At 34.3% G+C, this 12,244-nt stretch overlaps 1 protein-coding gene across 1 annotated transcript in view; it reads right to left on the reverse strand.

The window, feature by feature from the left end:
• PPP2R5A (protein phosphatase 2 regulatory subunit B'alpha) overlaps positions 1 to 12,244 on the reverse strand; it is a 61,726-nt gene that overhangs the window by 8,165 nt on the left and 41,317 nt on the right. The window contains exons 6-12 of the mRNA XM_066261412.1: positions 11,709 to 11,768; positions 10,667 to 10,775; positions 9,985 to 10,038; positions 3,023 to 3,073; positions 2,665 to 2,784; positions 2,456 to 2,583; positions 1,663 to 1,764 (exon numbers count right to left, since the gene is read on the reverse strand). Of these exons, the coding sequence (XP_066117509.1) occupies positions 1,663 to 1,764; positions 2,456 to 2,583; positions 2,665 to 2,784; positions 3,023 to 3,073; positions 9,985 to 10,038; positions 10,667 to 10,775; positions 11,709 to 11,768 (624 nt within the window). The remainder of the gene's footprint in view (positions 1 to 1,662; positions 1,765 to 2,455; positions 2,584 to 2,664; positions 2,785 to 3,022; positions 3,074 to 9,984; positions 10,039 to 10,666; positions 10,776 to 11,708; positions 11,769 to 12,244) is intronic.

Below are 12,244 nucleotides of genomic sequence, written 5' to 3' on the forward strand. Positions count from 1 at the left end.
GTGGTTGTTTTTATTTATTGGTAATTCTGATGTGGTCGTGGCAGAAGGTGAGCACAGTGCTTACCCAGTGAGCCACCTTGACTGGAAGTCTTAACCCAGACTTTTATATTCTCATGAACCTCTCGCAGTTCCTGTAGCAGGCATAGTCCTTTTACAAACACATGGAAAGGCTGGCACAACTCAGTCTGGAGCCATTTCTGGCTGGAATCCACATCCTTTGGTACCACATCTCTAGCCACTAACCAATCTGTAACTTACTATCTCTTGTCCCTTAGATACCAAATGCAAAGTTTAATCTCTTACATTGTTTCAAATATACTATTCACAAAAATTAGGGGATATTTTATCACTTCATATTCATTTTTTAAATATCCCCTAATTTTTGTGAGCAGTGTACTTAATTTCAACTCTATACAAAACACTTCTGAATAACCTGGACTAAACTGTTTTGAAGTTTTATATGATTAAGGGCACAAAGGTGCTGATTTATGCAGATTAAGATAAATTTTATATATTAGTCATGTTTTCTTTCCATTTGTTCCTGGGCTCCAACTTATATACGTAATTTATATTCCTTCTTGAGAGGTGATATTTAAAAAAAATAATGCATTTACAGTTATTGGTAGACTAGGATGGTCTTGAAGAACTAGCCTTTCTCTACTTGAAAACAAGAAAACCATGACAAGTTGAACAATATCAGCTTTTCCAAACAGAGTAGGCACTATTAATTATTAAAAGTAAATGGTAACTATTATCAAGTGACAGGTGGAGTCAGGTGCAGTAGTTACTACCCACCTGAAGTTTGAAAAAAATGAGAAGTGATTTTTAAATTATTTTGTGGTAATCACTAAGCCAAGTTCCTAAATGCTGATGTGTGCTATCAATTTTTCTCTAAAGTATGTATTATCACAAGGAACAAAAATATTAACAGTACTGAGCCACAGGCATTATTACCATTATGTGAATTTTCTTTCCAAAAGAAAACTATGCTGACTTTACCCCTTTGTTAAAATGGGGTAAAGCTTAAAAAAATTGTTGTGCAAGGAGTGTCAAGAATAAAGCTCATGCCTGACTGGTGGTGGCGGCACAGTGGACAGAGCATCGACCTGGGACATTGAAGAAACAGGTTCAAAACTCTGAGGTAGCTAGCTTGAGCACCCCCCCCCCCGTCAAGGCACATATGAGAAGCAACCAATAAACAACTAAAGTGATGCAACTACGAGTTGATGCTTCTCATCTCTCTCCCCTTCCTATCTCTCAGCATAAAATTAAAATAATAAAGTTCATTATAGAAGCCCATGGGGGGAAAAAGGATTTTCATAAATATAAAAAACAAAATTATACAAAGTAGTAGTTAAAACTTAGCATAAATTGTATTTCACAATGCAGATCCTACCAGACTGATGAAGTCTTAGGCTCAGAATGAGATCAAGAGATTTATAATTCATATTAAAATCATGAGTTAGCCACCCTGATGCTGCATGAAGATTACAGACTCTGATGGAACCATCAGGGGAAGTTTACCTGAAAAGGACTTAAAAATGTTTCTAGACATTCAAATTGTAATACTTAATGCAATTGATTTTCTTAAACATTATAATTTTAACTTAGAGAAGATTCAACTAACCTAAAATGTAATTTAAAATATCAAATATCGAATACCTTTGTCTTTCAGCTTTGTATGAGCTAGTAAGATCATCAAAAAGCTTGCCATTCATTTCCATGAGGGTTTTCAGCACATTGTAGACCAGGGCTACGATGGTCCTAAAATGAAAACAAGCCAGTCCTGGGTTACTGATGCCACTTAACAGGAAATGTAACATACTCACTTAAGTGGGTTAAAATTTGGCTGACTCACTTATCCGTGTTAGGGATAACTAAATGCAAGAGGTTTAGAAATTTGCTCCAGGTCACACAGCCAGTGTTGGTAGAGACCACCCTCACTAAAATGTCATGGTCATCTTCATGTCTGCTGGAAAGTCTCAAACCCTGAGTAACAGCTGCATTAAAAGAACATGAAGAAGATCCAGCTACCATAAATTGTTAGAAGATATGCCATCTAAACATCACTGATGTCACCTTAAACACTTCAGCTTCTCCCTGACATAGTGCTACCTGCAGACACAAGACTGTTACCAGCGCCAGGTCAACCCACCTCGGCATTCACACAGTCTTTTCTGCATCTCTGGAAATTGCTAGGTTGGTCTCCCCAAAGGCTTTGACCACACACTGCTGCAGAATGTCACACCAGATAGTTCTACCTTCAGGGAGATTTGTAATTTTCAATCAACATTAAGTACATATAGACACATATTTATAAAGTGAGCAGAATAAAACTGATGCTAACCTTGGACTAAGTTCCAAATCTGTATAGGTTTTATGTATAAGGAGAGCAAATGACAGGTTAAAAAACCAAAAACAGAAAAATAACACAATTAACATAAAAGTCACTTACTGATTCCAGTGTTCTTTGGAGATTTTGTACAAACTACCAAACATAATTGGCAGAATTTTATCAATATTCTCCTCAATCAAACTAAGAATATATTCATTATTCCAGAAGTACAATGCCCTTTCTGCAACCTAAAAGAGACATTTATAAATGTAAAAAAAAAAGAAAAGAAATAGTAGAAAATAAAATTGGCTTTACTGAAAACTCCGTACCTGAAAATGAGAACTCGATACACACTTGGATATCTGCTTAAAAAGGGGCTCTTCAATTTTTTTGAATTGTGTCGGTTCAATGACATCTAAGATTTCTTCAATTTCTCCTAAAAACATCACCTAGGTTAAAAAAATTTTAAGAAACATGACAAATTATAGGATGTTAATATAGAAAACATTAAAATGAGGTTAACCTACAAATTACACAGTAGACAAAAAAAGACTTGACAGATGTTCTAACAACTCTAATCCTCACAGAGTATCCCCCACTTGGTAGCAGTGACAATAAAAATATGGTTTATCCGCCTGAGGTTCAGAGTTTTACTAAAATGTGCTATTTTTGTTAAACAACACCCACCTCTTTCTGACTACATGTTTTTGGCCAAAATTTCAGCAATCCTCTGATCACCTGCAAAAAAGGAAAAGTTGAGCATGAATTAAGCAATGAGGTTAGTTAATCCTAGGAAATTTTTAATAATTGTGATTATAGCAATACTCATTCTGAAGTATTCAGATCACTGTCTTTTATGTATCTTAACTGTATCCCAGACTGTCTGCTCAGCTTTGGCCTTTTATTAACCACATACTGTTCTAGAGGCTGGTGAACAGACAGATGAAATCCCTGATTTTCATGAAGCAGAAAGACCAACATAAGTTACCAAATATAAATAAAAGTTTCAATAGTAAGTGCTACTAAAAAATAAAGGAAAATATAACTGCTGGGTTGAGGGGTATAGGTTATCTTTGGGAGAAACTAAGGGATAGATCATTCCTGTTACTTTAAACTATTACGGAGCACCAAAAAAGCCAGAAAGCTGCCAATTTATTTTATATGTAGTTAACACAATATTGATAACCAAATAAAACAGGTCATAAATTTAAGTGAACATAATTGTAAAAATTTATACTAAAGTGAATCTAATAATATATTAACAGAACAATACTATCTGACCAGTTATAATTTATTTCAGAAATTCCAGGATGGTTGAACTCTCTATAGTCTATAGCAATAGGTTGTATCTCACAAGATTTTAAACAGTCATTTGATATTTTTGATTGATTATCCTGATAAAAATTTAGTAAGCTAGAACTAAGAATTTATCAGAAACCATCAGTAATCATCTTATATAATGGTTTCTTAGAAACAGGCTGTAAAACCATCTGGGCTGGTGCTGCAGTGGAAAGAGATCTTTGACAGCCTTTTAGGTTATTTTAGTTACTGTCTGGTCAAATAATGAAGAACACACATTCAAAATTAAAATCGAGGAGACCACTGTTCTGGAGCCAATCCAGTAAGATGAAAAGGATCTGATGAGTAACTTTGGAAAGGAATATCAGAAGTATACTTACTTGTCTAAGTATACATTATACATTTTTGTAATTTTAAAATAACATGTATTTTTAAAACAGTTACTACTAAATAAGTAGGAAAAAATATAAAGAGTAGGAAAATTCAATAAATGGTCAGATAAAAGATAAATACCTTTATAAAACAGTATCAATAGTGAAAATAAAAAGATGCCTTTCATAGTAAGAAATGTTTAAGATTTATATGAAGAAAACTATAAAACTTGACTGAATTTCATGAAAGACCAGAAATAGAATATTCTACAGATGTTCCCTCTATACTTAATCTATAAATTTAATATAATTTCAATCAAATGCCAACTGAATTAGTTTCTAAAACTAGAAAGATTTATTCTAAAATCCATATATGTAAGTGAGTAAGAATGGGGGCAAGGAGAAGAGGGAGAATTAGTGGAATGGAACCTACACTACTGAGATCAGCATTAAAACAAGATGGTATTGGCATGGAGAAGGACAGAAAAGACTCATGTACATGGGGGTTTAATAGATGACAAGGGCAGAATTTCAGTTCCTTGGAAACAGCTGTATTAGTCAATTAAGTGGTGGTACCTGGACAGGTGTCTCACCATTTAGAAAAAAAAAAAACGCAGCACCTTTAGTAAGCAGACTCCTAAAATAATCTCCCATAATCTTTGCTATTTGAATTCACACTCTTGTGTAATCCTCGCATGTGGACTGGCCTAGTGCCTTCCATCTCACTAGCAGATTGTAAAGCCTTTTCATCTTGCAACTCTGATAAAACAAGCTGTTATGCTGGAGAGGCCCATGTGACAGGGCACTGAGGGTGGCCTCTGGCCAACAGCCAGCTAGGAACTGAGGCCCTCAGTCCAGCGGCACTTGAGGAACTGAATTTCACCACCAATGTGAACTTAGAAGCAGATCCTTCCTCATCTGAGTCTTTAAATGAGACCTCAGCCCTGGACAACACCTCGAATGCAGCCTTGTAAGAAACCCTACAGCAGCAGAGTGCCAGCTAAATCATACCTGGATTCCTGATTCATAAAACCTAAGAAATAATGAATGTTTGTTGTTTTAACCCACTAAATTTTGTAGTAATTTGTTCTTTGGCAATAGGAAACTAATACAGTTCTTGATCCTTGTCACACACAATTCTGATTTCAAATAGTATAGTGCATTGAATGGTGGCCCTCAAACAGATATTTCTATATCCTCATTTCTAGAATCTATGAATGTGACTTATCTGGGAAGTGGATCTTTACAAATGTAATTAAGTTAAAGATCTCAAGATGAAATCATCCTGCATTATTGGGTGGGCCCTAAATCCAACAACAAGTGTCCTTATAAGAGACACACAGAGACAGAAGAGGCAGCAATGTGAGGTTGGAGTGATGCAGCCACAAGTCAAGAACACCTGGAGACACCAGAAACTGGAAGAGGCAAGGTACAGAATCTCCCCTAGCGCATCTGGAGGGAATACAGCCCTGCCAACACCTTGATTTTGGACTTCTGGCCTTCAGAACTGAGAGAAAATAAATTTGTTATTCTAAGCCACCAGATTTGTGGTAATTTGTCATGGCAGCCCTAGCAAACAATTACAGATGGAATGAAGTTTTTGCAAATAAAAACTAAATCCATAAAATAACCAGAATATGATACTACAGAATATTTTTATAATCTCAAAGAGTAGAAGGACTTTTCTTAGCATGACAGCAAGGCCAGAAGCCATGATGAATACATTCCACTAGATAAAAAATTTTTCTTAGCTTTGAGGCAAATATTAAAAACTGCACAAAGTTAAAAGAAAAGCTCCAAATGGACAAAAAAATTTGCAAAATAGGAAAAGGATTAAAAATAGGCAAAGGAGAAACATAAACGCCTAATAACCATATAAAAGGATGGCTCAAACCCTGTAATAGACAAAAAGCCAATTAAAATATCTTATACTTATTAAGACTAGCAAAAAATTTTAAACAGTGTTCTGCTATGGTAAGGGAAAACTGGCATCTTTATACTCTGGATTGGACTATTGAATTGTTCAAACTTTGTGGAAGCAACTTGTAATGTTACAATTTCCATGTACTTTTTGGCCCAGCAACATATCTTTATTTTTAATAATTTGGTTTAAAAAATTTACATGCAATAAACAACAACAACAAAAATTACCTAGGAATAAACATAACAAAGAATATAAAGGACCTATATAATGAAAACTACAAAGCATTGTTAAGGGAAATCGAAAAAGATACAGTGAGATGGAAAAATATTCCTTATTCGTGGATAGGAAGAATAAATATAATCAAAATGGCCATATTACCCAAAGCAATATGTAAATTTAATGCAATTCCCATCAAAATTCCTATGACATTCTTTAAAGAAATGGAGCAAAAAATCATCAGATTTATATGGAACTATAAAAAACCCCGATTAGCCAAAGCAATCCTAAGGAAAAAGAATGAAGCTGGGGGCATTACAATACCTGACTTCAAACTATATTATAGGGCCACGACAATCAAAACAGCATGGTATTGGCAGAAAAATAGACACTCAGACCAATGGAACAGAATAGAAAGTCCAGAAATAAAACCACATATATATGGTCAAATAATTTTTGATAAAGGGGCCAACAACACACAATGGAGAAAAGAAAGCCTCTTCAACAAATGGTGCTGGGAAAACTCGAAAGCCACATGCAAAAGAATGAAACTCGACTACAATTTGTCCCTTTGTACGAAAATTAATTCAAAATGGATCAAAGACCTAAATATAAGACCTGAAACAATAAAGCACATAGAAAAAGACATAGGTACTAAACTCATGGACCTGGGTTTTAAAGAGCATTTTATGAATTTGACTCCAAAGGCAAGAGAAGTGAAGGCAAAGAAATGAATGGGACTACATCAGACTAAAAAGTTTTTGCTCAGCAAGAGAAACTGACAACAAAATAACCAACTAAATGGGAAATGATATTTTCAAACAACAGCTCAGATAAGGGTCTAATATCCAAAATTTACAAAGAACTTATAAAACTCAACAACAAACAAACAATCCAATAAAAAAATGGGAAGAGGACATGAACAGACACTTCTCCCAGGAAGAAATACAAATGGCCAACAGATATATGAAGAGATGCTCACCTTCATTAGTTATTAGAGAAATGCAAATCAAAACTACAATGAGATACCACCTCACACCTGTTAGATTAGCTATTATCAACAAGACAGGTAATAGCAAATGTTGGAGAGGCTGTGGAGAAAAAGGAACCCTCATTCACTGTTGGTGGGACTGTAAAGTAGTGCAACCATTATGGAAGAAAGTATGGTGGTTCCTCAAAAAACTGAAAATAGAACTACCTTATGACCCAGCAATCCCTCTACTGGGTATATACCCCCAAAACTCAGAAACATTGATACGTAAAGACACATGTAGCCCCATGTTCATTGCAGCATTGCTCACAGTGGCCAAGACATGGAAACAACCAAAAAGTCCTTCAATAGAAGACTGGATAAAGAAGATGTGGCACATATACACTATGGAATATTACTCAGCCATAAGAAATGATGACATCGGATCATTTACAACAAAATGGTGGGATCTTGATAACATTATACGGAGTGAAATTAGTAAATCAGAAAAAACCAAGAACTACATGATTCCATACATTGGTGGGACATAAAAACAAGACTAAGAGACATGGACAAGAGTGTGTGGGGGGAGGGGGGACGCGGGAGGGAAGGAGGAGAGAAGGAGGGGGAGGGGGAGAGGCACAAAGAAAACTAGATAAAAAAGGTGACGGAGGACAATCTGACTTTGGGTGATGGGTATGCAACATAATTGAATGACAAGATAATCTGGACATGTTTTCTTTGAATATATGTACCCTGATTTATTGATGTCACCCCATTAACATTAATAAAAATTTATTTAAAAAATTTACATGCAATAAAATTTTTCTTATTTTGGTGTATAGTTCTGAGGGGTTTTATACACAATGGGTTTCTGTTTTTGTTTTTTTGTAACCAACACCACAGACAGGACACAGAACAAGTCCAACACCCTAAAACATCCCTTCACCCAGCAACATGTTTGTAACAATGAAAACTAAAATAATTCAAGTGCCCATTAATGAAAAATTGATTACATATGTAGGGTAATCCATAATGGAATCTTATACTACCAGTGAAAAAATGAAGCAGCAGGCTCATAAGGAAAGATACCCACATTATACTGAGGTGAGAAAACCTGGTTAGCGCTGTCCCACCATTTGTTTAACCTACACATGGAAAAGTTTCCAGAAATATATTCATTTATATGTTTACTTCTAGAACAAGATTTCCAGGAACTTCCTCCACATTGTGCTTTATGATTTTGTATTGTGTGGACCAAATTAACACACATTACTTTCATAAACAGAAATAACAGTCATTTCTGTTTTAGAAAGTAATTTCAATACAAAACTGAGGAACATATAGAATTGTAATAAACTAGCCAAAGCTCTTATTTTAATTTGTAGGAAGCTTTGATATGAATGCCAGGTTTCTAGAAAATAAGTATTAAGGCTCAGACCCAAGTAACATGGCCATAATTTTGGTGCTGGAATAGCCTATGGTAGAAACTGCAAGATCTCTTATGTCTACAGATATTTATGAATTAAAGACTATTTTTTGTCAACTTTAGACATTTACCTACTATCTCTTCATCCTTGCTTCTACTTCCACTAAGCCACATGTCTGGCCATCATTCCTTTCCTTAACCTACTCTAAAAGAAATAACCATCTCCCCTATCCATCCCATATTATTTTATTATATTTAAATTATATCTTTACTATTCATCAAGCATGAACTGTGAATTATGTTATGGGTTTTCTGTTTCAGTTCTAATGAGACTTACGGATTTGTATTAAGTTTAATCCATGTTAGAGGCTAATGTGGTTTTCATGTAAAGACTGGGTTTCTAATTCTGGTTTGTCATTAAAAACTGTCTTTAGCCTGACCAGGCAGTGGTGCAGTGGATAGAGTGTCGAACTGGGATGCAGAAGGACCCAGGTTCGAGACCCCAAGGTCGCCAGCTTAAGCGTGGGCTCATCTGGTTTAAGCAAAGCTCACCAGCTTGGACTCAAGGTCGCTGGCTTGAGCAAGGGGTTACTCGGTTTGCTGTAGCCTCACAGTCAAGGCACATATGAGAAAGCAATCAATGAGCAACTAAGGTGTCGCAACAAAAAACAAAAAACAAACAAACAAAAAAAACCTGTCTTTAGCTGTTTTGAGAAAGAACTGCAAATCTCGAAGTCTAAAAACTCAAAATATCAGGGAGTGTTTAAAGGTCAAATCAAAGGGAGAATACTAACTACCTAAGTTTCCTAAGCACCGCAACGGTTAGCCACAGAAAGCTCATAACATAAAAAAGAACAAATAGTTTAAATCCTTCAAACCTACAGCAATGCTTCAACCACTCTTAGTTTAAATATCTAGATTCAGGACACCTAGACTCACTGAAATTTTCAGCTCACTAAGGTTAAAGTTTTGTTTTCTATTTCTATTTTATCTTTTGTTTTTCTTGATTTTTCAAGTAATTTTCATGATAATCTATTTTCTAAATCTTCATACTATAGTTAAATATACAGTAAGCAGAATTCAAGTACTGAATTGCTATGTTGATTCATAAACAACAACCTTTATTCCAAGATTACATCTTAAGCATCAGTGAAGAGAATATGTATATAAAATTTCACTGTAGTCACAAGATCCTGTCATCAAGTACTATCTGTTAATATATATTAATCTATGCTTGTTATTCAAGACACATAACTCATGAGAATGCCCCTTCCCAACCCTGTTCTTTAAATGTAGATTAACCTCACATTGCTTGTCAATGATTTTAAAGTACATTACTAGTATTATTTGATAACTCTATAATGGTATATAACGGTATAAAGGTAGGTAGACTGAAGTGCTGCAATGTAGACCAAAAATAAAAACAAATAGACAACTTACTGGTTCTGTTAATGTTGTATCTTTCTCCAGGAACTGTACAACACAGTAGGCTAGCTAAAATGTAAGGGACAGTTTATAAATTGAGTGAAGTAACATTTAGTGATGCAGGGTTTTTATATTTAGCTAACGAAAATGACTACTTCATTTTAATAAATTTTACTCTAGGCTAATCTCATTATATAAAAATTAATATACTCACATTTGTATAACTTTTTAACCTTGAAAATAACTTCTAATTAAAAAACATTTTTTTCAGTAACTTCTGACTATAAAGTTAAGACTAGAGCTAACATTTTCTTTTTTCAGCATATTTCTTTATGTATGCCTATGGTGATAACAATATTCTCTAAATATTAATAGAGGAGACAAAATAGGTTATCACAGCTAGACAGAACATTCTGCAGTTACGTAAATTTATTCAGCATCATTTAATTAGGTTAGGGCCTAGACTAGAAAATAAGTTGGTATCTTATTTCCTGTATTTATACTTAATGTACATTGAGCTTATTTAATAATTCTAAATAAAATACTTTTAAATTATAATAAAAATGTGCTTTGGATGACTTACAAAGTCAAGTGTTTAATCATGCTTATAACTGCCACCTTAGTACTTCTCAGTTTCTCTGCCTTTATATCAATCTTTGAAACTTTTCATTTAATTTGAAATTTCTCTGAAACTTACCTGAGCATGAAACAAAGCTAATCCTTTTGCAGTATGCATAGGAATAAGAACCTTCATTAGAAATTGTTTATGTTCTGCTTTCAGTGGCAATGCAAAGCCATTGATAATACTGGAGGGAAAAAAAGGTAGGGGGAAGGGTTAAGTAGTTTCTACTTGATTCCTACCAGTTATTATACCCACGAGTACATAAGAACAGCACTCCACTTCATTCCAGGTGTTGAATCATTCATTTTCAAGCTACTTTAGAAAGACTATACTATGAAGTCTTTCCTCTAAGTCACTCAATGATCCCAAAAGAAAAGTAGGACTGCCAATTAATGTCCCAGTAAGTAATTTCTACATTTTCTATAAAAGCCTATCACTTTATTTATGCACTGTTGCCCTTAGTGTTCCCCCCTAAAGCCTCAGGAGAGTCAATATCACAATATTAAGACTTTTTAATAGTTTTGGAAGTAAAGGAATAGTTTCTCTGACTTTACTGAAGGATCTTAAAAAGTAGTCTTCTCCATATTCATTTTCTCTTACTGAGGAGGCTAAAATCGTTCTCTAATACAATTACAGGGGTCTCAACATCTCTCAATAATGCTACTGCTATGTGGTAAATAAAGAAGCAAAATGTTCGTGTAAACTAAAAGGGTATAGATTAGTCTAAAAAGAAAAGATAGATTAGGAATGATCTGTCATCAAGGAGCAAGGATTCTTGTAACTTCATCAAAGATTCACTATAGCTTATTTCATCTCTTCCCAATCAGATCCTATAAATTTTGGAGGCAGTCTGGCAGCAATTAGGCATAAAATATGCCACAGTTTCAAAAGCAGGAAGCCTATTCTGAAACAGATGTCTTGCACCACAGTACTTTAATATGCTGACCCTCTAAAATAACTATAATAAGAATTCAGTTGAGAAACACTATCTTGTACTCCATATTTAAATTCTAAAGTATGAAATAATTTCTCCAACTCCAGCTATGAATTTAATACATAAAACATTCAAAGTTACTTAAGTCTTAGAAAGGACAACAACAAAAAATAACTGACCTACCTTCCTAATATTTCCAGGAGTTCAGCAACACCATTGAAATGCTCTGTTTCATATATAAACCTGAATTTAAAATATAGATGTATGAAAATCAAACATCAGAAACTAAAAAGAAGGAACAGAAAGGTAAAGAAATCAACCCAAAGGGCAACTATAAGAACTATACAAGCATGCTGTAAGAATCCTTTGTAAATTATTTTACCTCAAATCAATTATTCTTAGCAATCTTATAAAAAAAAGTATTTCCTACTAAACCAGATACTTTAAAATATTTCCTATTTTAAGCATCTACATCTCCTAAAATGTGCTATATGTTAAGACAACAGAATATAATTTCACCTGGAATATTTTATTTTACTTAAAAATGTGTAAGAAAGATGAGTTTTCTCAGGGAAATACTTTCCAAAATAGGAAAACCTCTACTTATAGGAAAATGCAAGAGAAAAGAACCCATATGTAATAAAGCCACTTTTATTCAGAACCTCTCCAACCCTAAACTACACTCTGCAGTCTAGCTTTCCAAGATTAAAATCACCTTT

Source organism: Saccopteryx bilineata, chromosome 2 (assembly GCF_036850765.1).
Source record: "Saccopteryx bilineata isolate mSacBil1 chromosome 2, mSacBil1_pri_phased_curated, whole genome shotgun sequence".
NCBI classification, from domain to species: Eukaryota; Metazoa; Chordata; class Mammalia; order Chiroptera; family Emballonuridae; genus Saccopteryx; species Saccopteryx bilineata.